This window comes from Paralichthys olivaceus, chromosome 2 (assembly GCF_024713975.1).
Source record: "Paralichthys olivaceus isolate ysfri-2021 chromosome 2, ASM2471397v2, whole genome shotgun sequence".
NCBI classification, from domain to species: Eukaryota; Metazoa; Chordata; class Actinopteri; order Pleuronectiformes; family Paralichthyidae; genus Paralichthys; species Paralichthys olivaceus.
In genome coordinates this window covers 4,404,553-4,427,065 of record NC_091094.1, presented here as the reverse complement: position 1 = coordinate 4,427,065, position 22,513 = coordinate 4,404,553, and the positions used below count along the sequence as shown (strand labels likewise).

Sequence of the window (22,513 nt, the reverse complement as noted above, 5' to 3'; positions counted from 1 at the left end):
ATGTTTAATTCCAAAGCTTTAAAAGTCAAAAGAAGGAAATTGGTTTGTGGTGGCGAATAATATATGGCAGCGTTGTTGGAATTACAGTATTCAAACTACAAATTAAATGTTTGAGATTACTTCCTGATGTGAGATGGTCTGCGCTCCTGATGGGAGGCGGTCAGGACGCCCCTCCGTTCTCTGGATCTCATACTTTCCGACCCAACAGACGTCTGTGACAGCTCTGGACTGCATGGCAGAGTTTCCTCCGTCAGAGCCTTTAGAGCTGAGTCACTGGGGCAACTCGCAGGGCAAGGTCTTACCTCAGTGTTGTTGTTACTGTAGTACCCAAAGAACGTTTTGGTGCCAGGAAACTTTTAATAGCGCTGCGACCTTGGAACTCAGTGTGTTACCTGCTGCTCAGTGTTTCCCAGCCAGGCTGCACAACAGACCAGTGTTCAACATCCTCAGACTTCAGTGACAAATGTGATAGTATAATACTAAGATAATACTAATGAGCAAAATAAATAGAATCTTGGATGAGTCGTGAGTACAACGAAATAAATCTGTGTCCTTTTGCTTTTCTAACCATCTGGCTCTGGGAATTAGCGTTAAACACGTATATGCAATTTCAACACTAGTTATCACTAATTTCTACACACTGTACCTTAAAAGGAAGCAATATCTATTACGTGCACTTGTTAGTATGTCTATAGGTTATATACATTTTATTAGAATAAACTTTAGGGGGCTGCAAAAAAATCCAATAAAAAAAAAAATGTTTTTCTGCTTTTATATCATGTAAATCATCTCCTGAACAGAAAATGCTACTGTGCCCGATAAATCGTCTCCTGAGAACATAAAAGTGAGTTTTAAGCTCTGTGTCCTCACCCTGACAAACACTGGTGAGATCATGTAACTACTGAGTCTAAGATCGTTCCTTTGTGTCTGATCTGTGACACTGATCAACACAGCAGCTGTTCACCTTGGCAAGAGAAGCCAATTCTCTCTTTTCTGCAGGAAAACTTTGATCTTTGAAGTTTTCCAGCTGAGACAGCGACTGCCAGCATCTAGCAAATTAGCAATTGTTGCTATTATTGTTTTTCTACTTTTAGATTTATTTTTGTCTACTTATAATAACCTTATATTTCCAATTTGACTTACCGTCGAAGAGGCTGTGGTTTTTGTCCTCTTCACATTTTTGCTTTACTGTTCCAGTAGTCATTTCAATCTGTCTGCTACTGGAGAAAATGATCCTAAACCTCAGACTTTCAGAGGAAAATATTATGATCAAGTTGGCTTTCCTGTTCTGATAATTACAGCTCTCAGTGAATGTGTAATGCATGAAGGCAGAAGACATGTGAGGCAAAGATCGTAGCATTTTATCATAACTTTCCCTTTAGTCATCATGGCTTCACCTCATGCCAGAGGACTGAGGTGTTGATTTGGTAACATGAAAATAAATATAATGCACTCTTCAGTGGGCTGGGTGTGTTGACAATGAAGAGATTCAGGGATTCTACAGGCATATAATCTAATCCCTTGTTTGGAGAAATGTGACTCATGCACCTCACAGGCTGAATATTTGCATCAATTGTCTAATCCTAAAAAAATCCTCAAGGTGTTCTGCACTCCTCCAGATGGGAACAAGAGTCTTATGTAACCTGCTTCCAGACTTCTGAATCATCACTGGGGTCTGTTTCTTTTAGTTATTCAAATACTTTTGTTGTTGTTCTCGTTCACAGCAGTTCCCAGACTATGAGACCATAGTTTATGATGAGATTCACTGAAACGTGCATTTTCTATTAGAAACATTTGAACAAATATCAGTGTGACAAGAACGACCTAAAATGACAGAAAGCATCTTTAATTTGGCTCCAGTTTTGAAGAGCTGTCAGTGTCTGTGGTTTTTATTCACATGTTTTTGAGAATCAGGCAGTTCTGGTACATTGTGATGTTTATTGTACATTATAACATTGTTGAAACTGTTATAAATGATCATTGACATTTCACAAAGGTTGTTGTAATTAAGACATGTTGGCCAAGAGCATGGTGAAGGGCATATCATTGAAACAGTTGTGCTTTTTGTAATAATTCAAAACATATTTACGCAAAGCAAAGTTAGGACCATAAGAGAATTTAAACCACATCTGCCCTGCACACACATTAAGGATTTACTCTTTTATTCACTGTCAAAGCTCTCGTCTTCTTGTTACTACACTGCAGCTCAGTTACAAAGGTTCATGTTTGAAGGATGAACATCGAGCTATGGTATGTTATAGTTAAAGTATGGTTCAACCACCCAGGAGATTCTTGTGTTTCTGTGCTGAGGAACACTGAAAATAAAAACCCTGATGTGGAAACTTTACAGTGAGGTAAAGCCCTCTGGAACCAGTGGTCCCCCCACAGCTCAACTCTTTTCTGAGTTCTTACAGACAACTGAAGGTCAAAGGCGTTTGATTGATTGTCTCTTCAGAGCACATAATCCACACTAAGCTCTAGAGCAAAGCTCTGCTCATCACGACATTCAACACAAGATGAAACCACGTGATTCCAACACCAAGACGTGTTTGAAAACGTTTCTGTGTAAAGGGAGGTCCTGGTGTCAGGAAGACAGTTTGGAGCTGATGGGTATTTGAGTTATATTCAGCCCTGAAACTGTTATTTAGTGTAGTTGGGTTTTATTTATTATGTGACTATGTAGTGTAGTGTGAATTAATGTTAATTTTAACATTTATGAAGAGTTTTCCCTGTATAGAAATGTGTATATTTAAGTTAAGTATACTTTCAACAGTTCCAATTTGCATTAGTAATAAAAACTTGTTCTCATCATCTGCAGTCTGCAGTTTAGGAGCAGGTACTGATTTAGTACTGGTATCAGAAACTCAAACAATACTCTACTGTCCTTGAGTAAAGACAAGGCCAAACAGAGGATGTATAACAGACTGAAATGAAACAGCTGTTGCTGGGTATATACTTAAAGCACAAAATGGCCAAATTACAGACAATATATATGCATTTGGTATTGTAGCGTGCCGTCAACATGTGAAATCTGAAGCTAAACTATTAATTAAAACCTACAACATATGGAAACTCCCAATAAATTCCATGTCTTCATCCGTCAGATTATCTCTCCAGCAGCGCTCACTTGAACTTAATCCTTCAAACTTCTCTGAATCATAAACACTATGAGCCTGAAGGATGTGTCACACATGCAGTTTTACTACTCACTCTGTAGCAGAGACATGGAACATGAAGGTGCTGAGGTTGTTAAAAATAATGTGTTGGGGTTGTGGGATAACTTCATAGAATTCTTTCCATTTCTTTATTAGCATTTTCATTTTACTGTGTATGGCGCAGGGATTCTTTCCATTTTAGAGAGTTTCACATTCAACAAAAGGAGACAGATGTGTTTTAAGTCAGACCATGTTCTGTCACCTTCCTTCATTTAAGTTGGTTCAGGTGAAAACTTACCAGACCCGAAAAACATTTGAGAGCCAGACGAGAAGAAAATCTTACTGTTATGCAGCTTGTTAGGATTTAGTCCAAGAAAAAGAGAGGACAATAGAGACAAGCCAAATTACAATAACATTTCCATGTTCAGTCTGTACATCAGACTTCAATGTGAGAGGCTTTTTGAGGGTCATTTTCTTATTATTCTTATTTCAGTAACATGCAGCAACTGTGGAAGCTAATGAAGGACATTTATCTTGGAATTTAACGTCCTAAAAATCCAATATATTCATCCCTGTGTTTCAGGGTTTACAAATAAATGTCTTTTAGTGTTTGGTTTTGTGTGGACTCCGGACGTCACTCTGCTGAGGCTTTAAGACCACACTTGAGGAGGCGCGTACACAGGAGAAGGCTGTCGGTGGGACATTCTGGGGGTCGATGTAGTTGTTTTCAAGCCTCAGTGCCACCAGAGTGGAGTCTCCGTTGTGGTTCGGGTCACAGATGCTTTCGTCAGGGATACTCCTTGAAGACAAAGTATTAAAAGGCTGTTAGATCTCTCATTAACAAAGATTTTCTGTATTGTTGATTAATCATTTGTTTGAATGCACCAATGTCGTTGTGTCTGATCATCAGTCCAAGACAAAACAATTTAATGCAAAAAGCAGTAAATCTTATCAAATCTCTGGAAAACACCACTCATTTGCAGATGATACACCATTCTATACCTCAAGTTTGCTCTAGGACCACTGGTCTTCGTCTTAATTATGCTGCAACATGAGTATTTACTGATGCAAAAAGAAAGAGTTTGCATTGTTCCATAGCTGGTAATACTACTATGGGTAGTTGTGTCATTTTGGAATTGAATTTAAAGTTAAACCTTTTAATTTGGGGTAACCTACGGCGCTCTTAAGGGGACGCATGGTGCAGGCTGATTCAAGTTTCCCACCTGGGGTGTCAGCCATGTTGGCAGTGGAGCTGGAGCACAGTACAGTGTCTCAGTAGTAATGTTACTTTATGTAAATACCACAGCTTTATGTGCTGTGCATGGACCTGTGAGTTGGTGATGAGGTGATTCAGGGTGACTCCCAGACCCTTGTTTTGTTTCTTGTTGTCAAGGCGACTGTTGGTTGGTTGAACGTTGAGCTTTAATATTGTCTGGCAGGCCGTGACGAATGAGTCGTTCAGGCTCTAATCTGTTTTTGAACTCTTTATTGTCTGTATTAAAGGATTGTATCGACTTAAAGGTTTACACTGTCTTTAGTCAACTGGTTTTATTGCTGTTTTGCTACTTTAATTGACCGTGAAGTCAATTTATCTTTAAAACTTGGGTCATATGTTTGTAGTTGGTGAATAATTGATACCAGAAAGTCCCAATGTTATTGCACAATATGTTCCCAACTCTCAGAAATGTACTTGGTCCAGTCAAATCACACCGTTTAATCAGAAGTCACAAATTTGAACTTTGCCTCAAGGTCTTTTAAATCCATATGGCACATGAAACAAGAATGTTTCCATAAGGGCCTGAAATGATAGTCTCCGAGCCTTATGATTAATGGGATTCCTTCAGGTATAGATACACTGTGAGGGGAGACGAGAGAGCACAGACCTAACACTGTACACTCAGATGGAGTCCAGTTCCTGAACAGGATATGTATTTTGGAAAGTGGATGGATGGATGAAAAATGCTCGTAACTGAGATCCTGGTATTTCTTTATAGTACCAAGAAGGAAAAGCACCTGCATGAACCTGAATGTTTGAATATCTGTGTTCACTGAGAACTGAGACGCCTTCGTCAAAATATAATTAATGCTATTACTCAACTGTATGCTAACCCTGAAATTTCATAACTCTAGCTGTGGATATTTCTTCCAGTTACTTGTCATGCTAAAATCTAATTTAACAATTCAGTGAAAGAACTCTGGATGACTAGATTTGTGGAAAACACATCTTTCAATAGAGACTTGTGTGCAGTCAGTCCAACAAACTGTCTTAATCTGACCTTAAGGCCGTCCTCCAAGATGCGAGAGCAGAGCAGCGTTCAACACACAGACATCATGTGCAGATGATCACCCTACAATTAAACGTCCAAGTACAGTTGCTCTGTCCGTCAAACCATGGAAACGTCTCAGAAACGTGGCTACGTTTGAAGGATTTTTGCTCCAGTGCCACACAGAATGAACTCAGGTCACCACTTAGACAATTATACACTCCTGTAAAACCACTCACACCTTTAACAAGCAGTAAGAGGTTATGATGTCAAAATGATGTTTAGTTTGGAAAATATTGCAAAATGTCCATTTGCTAGAACATTTATTCTTTGAGGGTCGCAGGGGCTGGTGCCAATCACAGCAGAAACCCTGTTGTCAGGGTAAATTTAGAGTTTTTAAATCGTTTATGGTGAGAAATTTGTGGAATCCTGGGAAAACAAATGTATTCCTAGAAAGTAATTATGTAGAAATCCTTGAACTCTAACAGATAATTTTGATTAGATGTTGTCTTCCTACCTGATCCTGTTATTGTTGAGTCTGAGAAAGTGTACGTTGGTCATCTCGTTGATGCCTGACGGCACAGTGATGAGCTGGTTGTGATCCAGACACAGCTCCACCATGGAGTTATATGAGCCGAAGAAGGACTCGGGTTCGATCCCTTCTCCATCCAGTTTGTTGTAGGAGAGGTAGAGATACTCCAAACCGGGGTCCATGTGGGCAAAGACGTAGCCTGTGGGGATGAAGGAAACTGTAATTGTGGGAGAACATGACGTGTTGTTTTTGCACAGTCTGCAACTGTGTAATCTTGATTCGAGCCTGTTAGATTTATTGGTTAAAACCGAGCCTTTTACAGACGTATTAATATCTGTGTAATATGTGGTTCAACTGTAAAATATCAAGGTTCAATATCATTTCTTTGCCAGAAGTGTTTGATAGCATCAAATCTTTGCCACAATTGTTCTTAATTGAAAGAATTGACAAATGTATAGCTTTATTGGCACTGGCCCCCAAAACTCAGTCAAGCTGTTATCTGGTATGTTTTGTAGGGGAGTAATTTAATGTGGTGGAGGCGATAATGTTTATTTCTATTAATCTTCATATGATAATAAGAAGTCCACAGTAGAATCCAAACCTGCCTTTGCTCAAAATAGTATCCAAGTCTATAAATGTAGTTTCTCTTCTAGAGCCATTGTGAATTGCTGACTCCAGCTCCCCTCTTGCCCCCTTGCAGGCCTGCACATGTTGGTTTGTCCAGCTAACATTCCTCGTTGTTCTTTGTAAAGTGTTGGTTATCCTGCTCTGTTCAGGTGCAGTCGTAAAAATGGTTACTTCTATCTTTGTCCTTCTTATACTGTGATTGCAGCCAACCCCTGAAAGTACCTGGAACCTTGATTATCATTTCCTAAGCAATTTGGTTCCAGGAGCTCGTCACCAAAGCAGGAGGAGACCAGTGGAAACAAAACCCTGACAGTGAACACACAGTATATTCGATTTTAGAAATTTCCTGCAGAGGAAAACTATAAACCTATAACGTCTATCATCTATTTCTTTGATTTACAGATGTCGTCATAGCAGATCAACCGACCACAAATCAAATATTTATCAAATACAGACATAAAAACAGCAGGTTTAAAATCCACTTGGAGTTCTTTTTGTGCCTCTAATAAATCCAAAGGTTGTTGAGTAAATCCTCCAAGTATCTACCAACACAACAAATCTGCTACATATTCTCATCCAGATGTTCATAAAGAGTTTCCACCGACCAGGTATCCTCTCGATGTTGTTTCCCACCAGCACTAGATGGATAAGCGATCTGGGCAAGTAGGACGGAACCAGGTAAAGGTGGTTATGTGAAAGATCGATGGACTCGAGATTTCTGCAGAGAAGGAAGATGAGGGGAGGATTAGTAGTAGTTGGGATAATAAGGTTTAACTAACTTATTTTTGGCCGTTCATTAAAACCTGAACATTCCTCTGTGGTTAGAGCTGACATTCGTAAATTGTACATTCCTGACACTCTGGAGGATCATGGGTAATTGTGACATGTCTTGCTTTGTCGGACCTGTGGTTGATCCAAGCCATCGGGGCGATTCTGGTCTCATCCAGCCTGTTGTGTCTCAGAGAAACCACGTTTAGACTTCTGGTCTGGTTGAAAACTGTCTCTGAGATTTCCTCAATCAGGTTGTTCTCCAAGTACAGCTCCTGTACAACAGGCAGACATGAGAAAAACAAAGTTACACAGGCTCATCTCAACAAGTATTTCTTATATTCAGATCCATATGTTAATTACAGAGAAGTTGGTGGAAAATCAAAGTTTTTTATGGAAAGTGATTAAATTCTTGTATCTGCCCTTCAACTGAATCTGCAAACCCTAAAATTTAATAGGTTTGTCCCTGGCCAAGTTTGGTAATGATGACTGGAATTCAGTGTCAGTATTATGGTTGGATTTTATTATCTCATTCATTTTAATTTTTTAATGAGACCAATGGGGTGTTTATGAGTTTGTAATTAAACAGCTGTTTTTTATTCTGTGGCTTAATGAGACAGTTTCAGGTCAAAGGTTATGCAACTGGATTCAGCTGCAGTTTTTGCTGGATGCTATCTACTGATCAGCAACCTGATGTCCACCGGACACATGCTGAGTTTCTGCCTATTCAATCTGTAATCATATCATGTCATATCTATCATATCCCTCATCTTCCAATTAACATGCGTAGACTGGCTCTCATTAGAGTGCAAACCTCCACCAAGCCCCAACAGTCTCCTTATGAAACCACCTTTAAATGCAGTAGATCTACATTTTTACTTTTCACCTGTTCCAAATTGCACACTCTCGTTAACAACGCCCTCACAGTGTTAAAGAAAGTGAAAAAACATTCCAGGATCCGCCTTCCGCTCTGGAGCTGCACTAAAATTTAATGGGTCCCTCCACAAAATGTCATGTTGCGTAATCCTGCTTACAAACAAACAGACAAAAACATTACCTCCTTGTTTACGAGTGTAAGTGTTTGAAAGTAACAAATACTAAAGGTAGACCTTGATCTCCAAATACTAATGACCACAAAGAGTTGTGGTATTTTGCATTTCCAGTGTGTAGAAACTGTCCAAAGTCATAACATGAAGTTGGTTTTAAGGTGGATTTACAGCAGCAGCATGTTGCTGGAGTTCTGCAGCATCTGTGGTTAACCAGAGGCCATAATTACAGGTTGGGCGGTCTGGTTTCCCACAGGTAGAGGTCGAGTTTACTCAGTGGAGTATACTCTTATGCCAAGAAGAAAATAGTGATGCATCAGCAAGCCTTAACGCTGCCAGTTCCTCAGACGGCCTCTGATGATGTGACTGAACCTGATGAGAGAGTTAATTAAGATTCATTTATTGAGCATTTCACCTTTTTCTACCAACTGCTGTCCAAAAAGCCCAGAGATTCTCAGGGCTCCTCTTTGACTGGCTGTTCACAACGTCAATCACATGTCCAGAGACATGAAAATGATATGTGGGCTTCGGTTTGTATCAGCCTGCCAGGATATTGATAGCCCCTCGGAAATGTATAGTCTATGTATATTTTTAAGAGTTCACAATGAGTCCAGCATACCAGCAGTGAAGCGGGAAGGCCCTGTGGTATGGTGCGGAAGTGGTTTCTGCCCAGTCTGAGGTAGGAGAGCTGGTTTAGCGAACTGAAGGCGAGAGGATCCACATTCCCCTCACTCAACAGATTTCCTTCCAGCTCCAGAATCACCAGGCTGCTCAGATCTTTAAAGATAAAACAAATATATAAAGCTCAACTGGAAATGTGTCCTGAAATCAATGTGGCAAGAAATATCTGTAAATGATGGGGGCAGAGGAAAAATGTTTAATTCAACAACAGCCTCCTGGCTCAATAAAACAAATTTTATATAAAAAATAAATGATCTGTGACTCAGGAAACACACGGTGTGATTAATAATGGGCTAAAGGTTTGTCTCTTGCAGACAACTTTCAAAGTTGAGCTTCAAGGATCTTTTTTTAACTTTAATTCAACAAAAGCTGAAACCCTTCAAACAAATGCGAACTGAACTTTGGTTGTTCAGCTCACACCAACATTTAGTTTAGTTCATAAATGATCTCGGTGGCTGCTTTATGTCGTTTTCAGACATGTAGTCGTCAAGTTGTTGAGTGTAAATAACTGATGTCAGAGTATTTAGCGACATAAACACTGACGTCAGGTCGCGATGCTGTATCAGTACCTTGGAAGCTGTTTTCATCCATCCCCCTCAGTGTGTTCTCATTGACCTTCAGCTCTTGCAGGGTTGGGGGGAGGTCAGAGGGCACGGCTTCCAGAAGGTTCCCGTCCAGGTAGAGACGTCTCAGCATCTTCAGACCCTGAGACAAACGAGTGGCAGGCAGATGTTGGCTTTTATTCTGAAGGGTAGCATTGGTTTAGAGTGCTAGTTCATCTTACTTTGAAGGCTTTGGCATCGATGCCGGCAGAGGTGAGTTTGTTTTTCTTCAGGTTGATCCATTCCAGGTTGGGGATGCCATTAAAGGCTCCTGCTGGGATGCTGCTGATGTTGTTACCTGCTCAGAACATTTTCAGTTAGTTTACAGTAAACACTGCAGTAGTCTCTCTGTCTCTTTAGTTTCTGTTTAACATATTTTTGAAGGTGTTTCTTAGTTTACTTGTGTTTTATTTATTCACATAATTTGTTCCCCTAATGCAAAGAATGAGGTTTTAGTAGCAAGTTGCATTATTTTTACTCTTGGTTTTTAGTTCCTGGTTTTGCTGCAAGTCTACCTCATCTCAAAATCCAGGTTGCATCTCCTCATTAGTAGTTGGTGATAACCTCAATTTGTCATTTTAAAAATCATAGATATTGTTAATGCTGCATGGTGAAAACTGGCTGTCTGGTTAATGTCCTCCCTGCTATGGCTGAACTCAGCCAAAGATAATCTGTGAGGTGAACGCAGCAATAAAACTCCATAAATCACAATCATAAACAGACCGTGTGATTAATACTGTTCTCTGGTGAAACGATTAGTTGATTGCATCAGATCAGTGTGTGGAGTAAGAATCTCCTCTGAGTTTACAGATGTGACTGACGATGTTCGTGTGTGCAAGCAAGAACGAGAGAGAGAGAGCGAGTGAGTGGAATCAGTAAGTTCTGAATGAATGAATGAATGAATGAATGAAACAGCTATGAAGAAATATTTTTAGAATTTAAGAAGAATATGTCATTATGTGATAAGTGGTGATGTTGTGACCATAACTTCCTGTTGACCACTTGTGATCATTGTAGTTTAAAGTAGAACTCTATAAATATCAGTTCTGGGTAAAATAATGTGGAGTCTTTTTTGAAATGGTCGATTCTTCTTCGGGCTGCAGTGTTTCAGCTCCTCCTCGTGTTGTGGTGCGGACTTACCCTCCAGACTCAGAGATTTGAGCTCAGGTATGGACAGAGGAGGGAAGTGGAAGAGTTTGGCGTTCTCACATGTCACAGTGACATCAGAAATGACGCAGCCTGGAGGGAGGCTTCCTCTGTTCGTTAGCACTACCACCTCCCTCTCCTCCCCTTCCTCCTCCTCCTCCACTGCCTCCACTTCCTTCAGCTCGTCCTCCGTCGCAGCAGGGGGTCTTGGGATTGGAGCGGGGATGAGATCTGGTTCTTCTGGTTCTTTCGGGGGCATCTGAAAAACGTCTCCTCTCAGCCACACCTCCTCCTCTGCCTCCTCCAGATGCTCCTCTGCCTCCTCCAGGTGTTCCTCTGCCTCCTCCAGGTGCTCCTCTGCCTCCTCCTGGTGCTCTTCTGCCTCCTCGTGGTACTCCTCTAACTCCTCCTGGTGCTCCTCTTCCTCCTCCTCCACCAGAGCCAGAAGTTCCTTCCTCAGGATCTCCTCCTGCTTCCTCCTCTCCTCCTCTAGCTTCCTTTCCTTCTCCCTTGCTTCTCTCTCTGCTTCCTCCTTCTGCTTCCTGTCTTCTTCCTCCTGTCTCCGCCTCTCGTCCTCCTGCCTCTTCATCTCCTCTATCTGCTTTCTCCACTCCTCCTCCTCCTTCTCCACCTGCAACCTCAGGGCCTCCTCCTCCTTCCTCCTCCTCTCCTCCACTATCTTTCTCTGTTTCTCTTCCTGCTCCTTCCTCAGCTTCCTCCTCTTCTTCCTCGCCTCGTCCTTCTTTCTCAGGCGCTCCTCCTCCTCGCGGTGCTCCTCTTCCTCTCGCCAGAGGATTCGCTGGATCTCCTCCTGGGTCAGCGGGGTCACAGGCTCGCTGCGGTCACTGGGAACTGGAGAGTCACCAGAAAGGTCAAGGCTGAGGTCAGGGTCTAGGGCGGGTTTGGGGTGGTGCGGGGCGGCCAATCAGATGGCAGGAGGTGGTAGAAGGCAGGAGTTGTTCGAGAAGAAAGAAAAAGGTGACAGGAAAGAAAGAAGGAAGAAAAGGGGGATGGAAATAGGAGAGTAGAGAGAGACAGGAGAGGAAGAAGTAAATGTAGAAAAGATAACGGAAACTAAGGGAGAACGACAGATGAAAGTTGGCGACAACAGAGTGATAGTTGGACACACAGAGAGACAAGAGGTGGACAGACAGACGGCTGTGTGTTAGTGCTGTAGACAGACAGACGCCCACATTTGACCACACAGACAGGTACAAGTCCAGCTTGTTGAAGCTACAGAGCAGACGGCTGCTGTAGACCAGTCTGGATCAAATCCCACTAAACTGTACCTGTGGAGTCAGGTCAAGTTCATCTATTATTTATGGTTAATAGATAATAATAATATAAGCTGATGTTGGCGTTAGCTGCTACGGAATCTAAATGTAATTAATATACGTTTATTTAGCGATTAAAAAAAATCAAATTGTATAATTTCTCATGATCATGACCAAAGTTTTATAGATTAATAAACTGGATAAGTTATATAACCTGGTCACATCTGTTTAATAACCAAATTAAAAGGCTAAAAAATATAACTTAGCTATGACTTAGTTTTGAATAATTATTGGAAAAGATCTCGACACGAACATTTGTGTCTCAAAACCAGAAAATGATAAATCAAATATTTAAAATGACTCATTATTACAAGATTTTCTTCTTTTTTTTTCAACAATATTCTTACTTGAGACATTTCTGTTCAGATTCAAATTCAGATTTGGTTTTGAATGTCGATCTCTAGTCATCCGTGCGTTATCTCCCAACATACAGACATATTAAATGCATCACAACATGTGTGTTGACCGACCCAAAATGTGCTGAACACATTTTTAAAGCCATGATGGAAACCGACAGCAACATGCAGAGACCTCAGAGATGGAAAGTAAAAAAAAAGTGTTTCATCCCAGAAATGTACGTTTTATGGTTTGATTCAATTAACACTGACTCCTAACTCTACTACACTATCTGTACATTTTCCATCTCTGTTTCCTCTGGATGTTGCACCATGGCGTTGCCACATGTTGTGTTTCTACCTGGCTCCATGCAGACGGGGCAGCACTCCCCAGCAGGGGTGAAGGGGAAGTGGCAGTGCATTGTGGGACAGGTGATCTCGTCACAAACCACCCGCCCGCCGGTGCACAGACAAGTCACACACGGCTTCGGAGACCAGACGGCCTGGTCGAACATGGTCAGACCCTGGTACACACATTGGCCCTGCTTACCTAAAACAACACACACACATTACAGTCAGTTTAGTTTGTCGTGGTTTCAAATCTTTCAGTAAGTTGCACCGTGACCGCGGAGGAGGTAGAAGTTAATTGGCAACTGTTGATTATGAGCGTTTTCTAGATAAATCTTCTGCATGTAAAAAATGAAATGCAGACATATTTTTCATCTGTGTTGTGTCAGTGGAGACAAGCATGATGTGGATAATATCTGAAACACAAAATAATATAAATCTGTTTTAAAACATTCATATACTGCCACAGCCAGAGGAAACACATGGTTTTATTCATACGGTTGCATGTTCATAATATTTGGAGTGGCAGTGTGCGAGACGTCACCCACGTGAACACATGGCAAAGTTGAAGTGTTTCTGCAACACAACACATGTGGAAAGAATACGCTTGTCTTGTGTAAACGAAAGAATGAAGCCTGCCAGCGGTCACATGACACAGTTGATCAGACGTCGCAGTAAACTGAGTGGACTTTATGGATGTGAGTGAGGTAAAGATCCAGATGTGCTGCTGCTCCTCATTGAATGAAGCTCTTTTGTCAGCCTGGAGCCTTATGTCATCGTGTCTTTACAATGCTGCAAAATATTAGTGTGGTTCAGTTTCATATTTAATGAGGTTTAGTCATTGTTTACAGACCTGTTTAATCTGCACTGACTGTGGACGGCCCAGGACCCTCGATCATTACGTGATTAACAGATTGTAGGAGTCGATGGGATAAAGTAGTGGGGAGAATTTCTCCACCTCTCGATGAGCGTTTATTTACATCTTTTTCCAGCTACACAGAACTTCAGCAAAACATCCACATGGTGCAAATCAAATACAGTGTAAGCCCATTCAACACGTCTTTGGTGAATTCTGTCTATCACACACGTCCACTACAAGATAGATTATTGTCCCACGAACCGCAACTTGTCAAACAAAGAGAAACCCTTTTAGACACAAGGTATCAAGAGACAGAGAGAGCAGTAAGACATTCGGCTGTGATGGCGCCCCCTGGCTGCTATTTTTTAAAGAGTCAGGAAAACCTTCTTATTCACTTTGTCACAGTGTTTATTTTGGAGGGTATTTTGCCCTCACCAGTCAGAGGTGAGGATCATATCCACCCGTGACTTTTTGTGTTGAAAGTTATTGTTGTACAGTGACCTACACAAGATTAGGTCTCGTTTCTTGAGTCTTTGACTGAATGTGCCGACTTTGCAACTGAGGAAACAGCTGTTGACGACTTCAACACTAAACCTTTTTCAATCGCTGAGCAATTCAGAGAGGTGGGCGGTGACGCAAGGGTCCAGAACAAAGCGAATTCAATGCGGCAACCTGTGGGTCACAACGTGCCGACCCTTGTCATCCTCCTCAGCAGCAGCAGCAGCAGCAGCAGGCCCTGCTGCAGTAATTGCTGTGTAGGTCTAGTCGAATCTAAAGCTTGTACTTTAGCATCAGAACCAGACAAAGCAGTGATTTGTAGTGTTTCCACTCCTCCCTCTGCATTAACTTCACCTTTCAACATCAGACCTGGGCCGGGACGAGCTTGTGACTGGTAGTGAGTCAGTAAGAAAGACTGTAAACCACTATGATACAGCAGGAAGAGGCTCTTTGTGTCTAGTTTGAGTGTGTCCTGTCTGTCATCTATCCTTTCTAATGGTATGCTCTTTGTCACGTCTATAGGAAACACAGGTAGTTAAGAGGCTCAGGTTATTTCTCCTAAACACTGTCTCTATTATCTGGGTCGTCTTTACTGTGACTGTCACCCTGTCATCTCTGGAGCACACCTACTTTAAAGCTTTTCTTTTCTCTATAAAATATCGTCTTGCTGTCAGAGCTCTTGCTTTTCATAGTCTTGTAAATTGCAGGTTTTGTTCAAATAATATGGCGACCATCGAAATCAGCTGTGGTACGATCATCCTACAGTGTTGAGTGTATATTTTTACTTTGCTGTGAAACCATTTGACCTGCTGATTAATAGATTATAATAATAAAAGTATATATAATTATTATTTTTAATGCTAGGATTGTATACATATATATATTTTTTTTCAGTGTAAACTGAATATCTGTATATGTCGCAACAAAACAAAACTTTTAAAAGATGTCCCCCAGGTCTCTACGGACACTACGGAGCCCCCAACGTTTAAACTGAAATCTTTGACTCGTGTGTACAACATTACATTATTGTTATTATATTTGGTGGTATGACTCTGTTCTGCTCCCCCTCCCCCCCTGCCCTTCCACATGCATACATGGAAAGCCTGAGGTGGGGAGAGTCTATGCTTCCATGAGCCTCCATGGAAAGTGATGCAGAGAGAGCAGCAACTATAAGACCAGGGCTCTGAACAGACCAGTAGTAAGAGTGTGGAATATGAGCTCTGCCAAATTAATGCATAGGAGGAAGATCAGCTGAGCCGTGTATCTTGAACCTTGTTTGAAATTCATCTTGACAAATGAATGGGTTCCACCCTTGACGACCCGTATGTGACCCGTCTCTTTGGCCGCGGACTAAACTCCACCTGCAGATGAACACTGAGATAAGGTAGAAAGCTCTGGAACGAAAAGCTTGTTTGTCGTTGGGAAATCAAAGCTGGTGACGACATGATCGCGAGGGAACTTTTCCACATTGAAGGATTGTTAAACGTTTAGGGAGTTGATTGGTTGCCATGGTGACTGGACAGACTTTTCACTTTCCACACAACAAAGCAAACAAAATATTTCTCGGTAGCGTCAGACGTCTCAGACGAAAAAATAGTCGTCGTGGTGCGACGTCTGTAAGTTTCTGTAAACTGAACTCCGGTCTGTTTGGTTGTTACACTTCAGTCAGTTTGTGTCTGCGACTCTGAACACAAAGCTAACATGCTCTCGTGTTTCAAACTGCAGTGAAAACAGAAACAAAGGGTTCTTATTTCCCAACAACATGCTGTGGCCACCAACTGTCTCATGCTGGTTTTATTGTTTGAAACTGAAAAGTTCCACGTGGCTCTGAGGTTCTCGTTCGCAGCCTCTGTCCTCATCTCTGTGTGGGGGTTTTTAGGACGTATTTTTCTGTCGAGCTCTTTTCCCTCAGATGGTTTTCCCTTCTGTTCTCGTCGGAATGTGATGATGTGACATTAAGTTACTGAGCTGTAATAACAAGCTCTTTCATTACGGGAGCAGGGCAAAGCCTCTCAGCTGAACTCTTCTCTGACTGCACTCAAACGTTTTATTCACTTTTTATTTTCACTGCTCTAAGATTTCATTGACTGGAAAAGTCTTGTGTCATTCATCACATCTCCATGTAGGTTCACACATCAACAGATATGCACACTAATTCATTTATCGAAATTAAAACTGTCTTTTCGAGGATTATTTTCTCGGATGTGAGAACTTTTCTCTAATTTATATCACTTACACTTGTTAATTGTTTCTGACTGTTACATGAATGAAATGATTTGTTGACTGGAAAATAATGGACTTTTGGAAATGGTGATGTAGCCGCACAGACCAACAGAACATAAGGAAATTCATTACCTCATTGTCATTGGAATGGAAAAGAAAACGAATCCAGCTTTTTAGATTTATCAGATTCAGATCATCAGATAGTTCAAGCTTCTCATGGGATCATTTCTTATTATTTATGAAGTGCTTTTAAGTTGTGAACATGTTTCATGCTCAGAGGCAAGGGGAGTTTTTTTTTTTTTTAATACATATAAATATCCAAGAAACCATGAGGAAGACTGAGTCTGATCACCTGATTCTAAGTACTTTAAGATTTAAATTGTTGTCAGATCAGTGGATCCCACTGTCAGCAGACAAGTTTTTCTTTTAATTTGTCACGTTGAACGTCACAAACCTGTTTGAAATCAGGGTTAGTGAACAGTAGAGAGCAGCGTGGAGACCAGTCACCATCTTGTGCTCATTTTTTAATCGTTTATTTCTGTCTGCTCAAATTAAAAGCTGACTGAACGATGTTTAAGTGCAGCTTGAAACAAAGCAAATTAATTTGTTGCTAAAATGGTGAAGAGTCACAGAAGGTACTGACAGAGGCGCTGGGTTGATGTTAGCGTGTCCACCTCGTTGTCATGTTTCAATCACTGCCAATCAGAACTAAACTTAAACCTCTGGGTCGATGACCTGGGTTAAATCTGAGACACTGACCTGGGATAATGTTGTAGCTGGAGTGCTGCTCCTGGATGTTCTTGTAGGACTTCAGGAGCAGAGAGTGTCCTTGGTTGTCTCCTGGTTCTACTGGGACAGTGGGACCCGGGACCAGTCTGATCTTCAGAGGTCTGGAGCGTCCGGCTCTGGCCTCCCCATGACCTGCAACACATTGTGCTATCACTATTTATTTAGAGCCGGGTTTGTAGTTTCCTCTTGTTTCCATCCTTTGTGCTAAGCTTGGTGAAAATTCTCCTGGACTGTCCTGGACGCACAGAGACGAAGCTGATAACAGTCAAACAAACAGGAATATTTGCCAGATGTGTGTGTTTTTTTTTTTAAATGAAACTGAGTCTTACCCTGTCCATCCCTCTTCCTCTTCCCCCGGCGGATCTCGCCATCCTTGCGAGGTCTGTTCCTGGCCTGGGTGTCAGGGATGTTCAAGGCCACCAGGAGCCACACACTGGCCACCACCAGCCACCACCTCATCCCTGCAGAGCAGCACAGAAACTCTGAGCAACACTGAGACCTCCACAACGGCTGATAGAAAACATTGTTGATACAATTCTGAACGAGGTCCTGATACCAAAGATCTGCTGTTTTCAACCTCTTTCTTTCCACAAAACCTTTTTGTCTTTGGACAGAAGAAGCTCCTCAGAGTTAAATCGAGTCTAAAGACAAACACAAATAGTCACAGTCTCTGAAACTCTGCAATACAAACGCATTTCTCTCTGCACCCGAGAAGAAATGTGTTCAACACCCAACTCTGGACTGGATCCTCAGCAGTTCATTCTGAGCATGAACCACAATATCCAAGCTTTGAGTCCAACTGGGGACCATTTGTTTCATGTCCCCATCTCCCTCCCCCCTCAGCACCACTCTGCTGTAGGAACCAGCAGATAAACAAGTGAAAGTCAACAAACAGATCCACGTTCTTTCTCCCCCCCGCAGAAAAACAGAACAGAAAGAGGTTTTTACCTGCAGCAGCTTCTCTGACAAAAGAGCTGTCACTGCTCGTCCTCATATAGCTGTCTGCTGGGGTCCTAATGGCTGGTTCCCTGCGTGTGTGTGCACGTGTGTGTGTGTGTGTGTGTGTGTGTGTGTGTGTGTGTGTGTGTGTAATGACTGGTCTATACGCTGCAGTCCTGTCATTATTAAAGCAGAGCTCTAACGCTAACACACACCTTCACACACCTGATAGTTGTGTCCTCTGAATGCAGCAGATTGAACCAGTTCTCTGTGTCGTCCACAATAACAGAAATAAATGTAGTGTTGCTGTGCCCCAGTGCATGATGGGAGTCGGTGGTGTTAAATCACAGGATTGTCTTGATTTGTTGGGTCGGTGCCCAGAACAGCTTGATGGAAACCCTCAGTTTTTTTGCGGCCGCTTGTTTATTTACTGCTGGATCTTGTCGGTCTGAAATCAGATAATGAGTTGTGCCAGTTGCAGCTTTTCACAGTGAACATAGTGGAACACATCTGGATCCAGATGTTTAAGGAGATCAACCAGAGATAAAAGGGGAGAGAACAATGGATTTGATGTTCATCATCAGTTGGAACGATGGTGTTGCTCCGTGTTTCTGGATGTGGAAACAGTTAGATGTGTATTAGCTCCCAGCTACTTGATCAGGTGTTAATAGGAGACCATGTGTTTACAACTTGTTCCGTCGCCCTCAGTGGCAAAACACACGAGTTAACATCTGTCATGTGGATCTAATAAGTACGTGCGTCTGTAAGAGCTGTTTTATATCATAGCTGCACACATCTCATCCACAGTCATTGACGTGTATTGGTCTCTTCTCTGCACAACTTTCCAATTATAACATTGATAAAATGATTCATCGTGGTTTAAATTCTAAAGTTTTAGGGCAGTTAAAATGGCTGCATCATTATTTTGTTCATATTTTTATTCATTATTATTTTTGTTTATTTGTATACAGCAGGAGTGTCTCCACAGTCAGAGCAACAGTGACACGCTAGAATTATCTGAACAGGAACGCTGCCCCCGGGGAACCGGAGTATGTCATGTACCAGAGTATGTCATGTACCAGAGTATGTCATGTACCACAGTATGTCATGTACCACAGTATGTCATGTACCAGAGTATGTCATGTACCACAGTATGTCATGTACCACAGTATGTCATGTACCACAGGTCAAGGTTCAGCTGTGACTGTGTTCCAGACCTTTGCTGCATGTCGTCCCCCGCTATTAGTATTTTTAAAGTATTAACTGTAAAGTGACGCCTTCCATTGTGGGAGTTCATCTGGGAGCTTTGCATGACATAATAATAAAGATAAATAGAGCAACAAGTGTTAGTGCACTGTACCGTAAATCCACACATGATGAAACAGGTGAGGTGTTAATGAAGCGCAGGATAAATGAATATCTACTAAAGCACTTCGATAGCTTTTACGCTAGGAAGAAAAACTACAGGTCCCATGATGTTTTTCCAGAGCACACATTACACATCATGTAATAAGGAGGCTCTTATCCATGACAACCACCCACACGTTCTTAATCATTCACTTTTTATTTTCTTTGGATGGAACAAAACGAAAGTGTGCCGCTCCACAGACTGGACGTCTGAACAGCTCTGAGACCCTCCCTCCTCTATTCTCCACCAACCAATCAGAAGCTAGATATCAGAGAGAGAGGAAAGAAAACAGGAGGGAGGGAAGAGAAATGGAAAATATTCAGCACTTCAGTTTCTGGATGAGCAGGCTCAGACGGAGAGACTTCCAGCAGCAACAGTAGAAGATAAAAATAACCTGGAGACGTGCGTTAATGAAACACAGACAGTGCTGAAATCTGCAGCTTCTCTCTGCTGGTCTGTTTTCTTACTTAAGTATTTCACTTAATAACTGGACTGAAGAAAATTCAATGATTCAAAGTGACTTTTTATCCATGTAATCGTACATTTTTGTACATCATGTTTGTCAAAGTGTGTTTTTGAGACGTGTCTGGTTTCAATTTTTCTAAGAAACTTCACTTCACGTCACAACATAAAGATTTTTTTTTTCCAGACACAAATTGTGACTCAAGTTTGACTTAGTGAAGCTAAAAATTATGTAAAGTTTTAAATACCTGACAATCACAATTTATTAAACTTTTCCAAAACAAATCCAATTAAATTTTTAAACATCAGTCTGTCTATAGACTGAGAATCTGGAGACAAATGCTTTTTCCTTAGTGTCAAATGTGTCTCATTAAAACCAAACATAACAACAACAACCTAAACTGACAGAACACATCTTTTAGAAAAAAACATTTGTATATATGTATATTTTGAGTTTTTTTTAGTTTGGTCCATGTCCCACGTGTTAACATGGAAGAGGCAGGACATATGATTGATACCGCAGCCAGCCACCAGGGGGTAATCAAGCCTCTTCTGTCATCCTGTGTTTACTATGAACAGACCAGGATGAACCTGAAGAGAACTCTCCTCGTGTGATTTCAGTTGATGTCACTCAGGACAAACTTTACGTCCTGAAGGAAACAAGACGTCAGTCGACTGTTACTGATCCACAACCAACTAAACAACCAGCCTGACATCTCTCTGTCTTTCTCTGTCTCATCGTCCTCTGTGGACAGACTGATGACACTGAAGCTGAATCTCTGCTGAAAGCACCAAATCAGCTAAAACCTGAATAAAGATGTTTTCGCTCTGGTTCACTTCCTGCTCCCCCCATCTCCCCGAACGTCGCCTCGACTCGGCTCGTGTTGTGAAACGCAACAGAACATCATCAGGGAGCGGAGGGGGATTTTTGGGAGAGCTGCATCTTAATCAGTAAAAGTATCCTTGAAGTGAAAAAACAGTTTCTGTGCTGCGTTGAATGGACGAGACGTTAGATCCTGTTTGTCAAGGGTAAAAACGTTTAGGGTTTTTCTTTCTTTCTTTCTTCTGGATCTGTGAACGAGAACTGACACAGCTGTTGACAGATCATGAAAAGACGGACAGAGAGACAGACAGGGGGGAGGAGCTGGGGACAGACAGACAGACAGACAGACATTAACTCTACATTACCAGCAGTTTGAAGGCGGCTGCAGGACTTGAGGCCAAATTTCTTCCAACCTCTTTTCTCTTCCTCTGGTTCTGCAGGAGCTCCAGGAGATGTGTGCGTGTGTTTGTGTGTGTGCGCGGTTGTGTCTCTGTGAGATGACACTGTAAGTGTGTGTGTGTGAGAGCCTTGGCGTGTCTCAGAGCGAGGAACAGTTGTGTAGAGCGTAGCAGGCTAACAGAGCTGTGAAGGAAAGCCAGGATATGTACTGCAGCTGAGACCAAGTGAAAGAGCCAGAGAGAGAGAGGGAGAGAGAGAGAGAGAGAGAGAGACAGGTCTGAGACATCTGTCTGCCTGTCCGAGGGAGGACACGGCCAACAGACTGCAGGGTAAACGAAGAAAGACGAAAAAGCAAAAGAGCAGAAGTGAAATATCCACGTGTTGCAGAGCAGAGAGGAAAACACTGAGACGACTTTCACTTCAGTTACAGAGACGTCTCAGAACGAGGTGAAGGAGTAGGACGAAGGTCAGAGGTCACACGGGAACAAACATCCCGCTTCAATGTCAGAGAGAAAAAACAGTTTCCTGCTCAACAACATGTTTAAAGCCCAGAACGAAGAGGGATGAGAAGGCGACTGTTGAAATCTCGGTGTCTGAGCTCGTGCCTCCTCTAAGGCCTCTGATGAAACCACATTCAAATTCACTAGATCCAGATATTCATTAAGATCTGCAACAACTTTCCCACACTCACAAATATCAGTCCTTTAAAAACATCAGATTTTTTATCCATGAATTATCCACCGAGGAATTAACCAACATGTTGAGAAATGCTCTGGATGTTTAAGAAATTGAAAATAATTCCTGTATCTGTCTCCTCGTCCTGATCCACTTCAAACTTTGATGGATTCTTCATTGGTTCATGTCTCATCCCCAAATAATAAAAACAAATAAACATCTCATTTTATCAAACAGTATTTTTTTATTATTATGAAGATGTTACTCTGCTGATTCACATAGTTAAAAGGTTTGATAGTAATTCTTTCATGGAGTGTGTGTGTGTGTGTGTGTGTGTGTGTGTGTGTGAGATCTCATGATGAATAACAAAATGGAGACTCGGCTGTTTCCTGGTTCCCTCATGACTCATTATTGCACTTTGATGTGTCTGTACATGTGAAAGCTTGTGTTTGGTTTCACGAAGGAGACAAACAGAGTTCCAGTTATTAGACAGATGTTGTAGCGCCGCCCACAGGCCAAACCGTGAAGTTTCAAAGTAGATTAAAACAGCTGGAACAGGAATCAACTGTGAAACTGCAGGTCACAGGGAAAGTGACGGAA

General features: G+C 41.7%; 2 protein-coding genes across 10 annotated transcripts in view; one reads left to right on the top strand and one right to left on the bottom strand.

The window, feature by feature from the left end:
• The window catches only part of cenpp (centromere protein P), a 72,869-nt gene that overhangs the window by 46,163 nt on the left and 4,193 nt on the right, over window positions 1-22,513 (top strand). The gene's annotated exons all lie outside the window — the stretch shown is intronic.
• Window positions 1,919-21,722, bottom strand: ecm2 (extracellular matrix protein 2, female organ and adipocyte specific). Of its 6 annotated transcripts, none has more exons than XM_020096640.2 (12): window positions 21,205-21,719; window positions 17,537-17,668; window positions 17,178-17,339; window positions 12,852-13,040; window positions 10,816-11,712; window positions 9,858-9,973; window positions 9,643-9,778; window positions 9,012-9,169; window positions 7,482-7,621; window positions 7,184-7,296; window positions 5,937-6,150; window positions 1,919-3,954 (listed from the first exon to the last, which is right to left on the bottom strand). In XM_020096640.2, the coding sequence occupies exons 2-12, from the start codon at window positions 17,664-17,666 to the stop codon at window positions 3,759-3,761; spliced, it is 2,451 nt and encodes an 816-aa protein (XP_019952199.2). In that variant the 5' UTR covers window positions 17,667-17,668; window positions 21,205-21,719; the 3' UTR covers window positions 1,919-3,758. The 6 variants fall into 6 exon arrangements, with proteins under 6 accessions (XP_019952199.2, XP_069372817.1, XP_069372810.1 ...); XM_069516716.1 differs by lacking the exon at window positions 21,205-21,719 and adding an exon at window positions 18,156-19,194 and having other exon boundaries at window positions 10,816-11,673; XM_069516709.1 differs by lacking the exon at window positions 21,205-21,719 and adding an exon at window positions 18,156-19,190.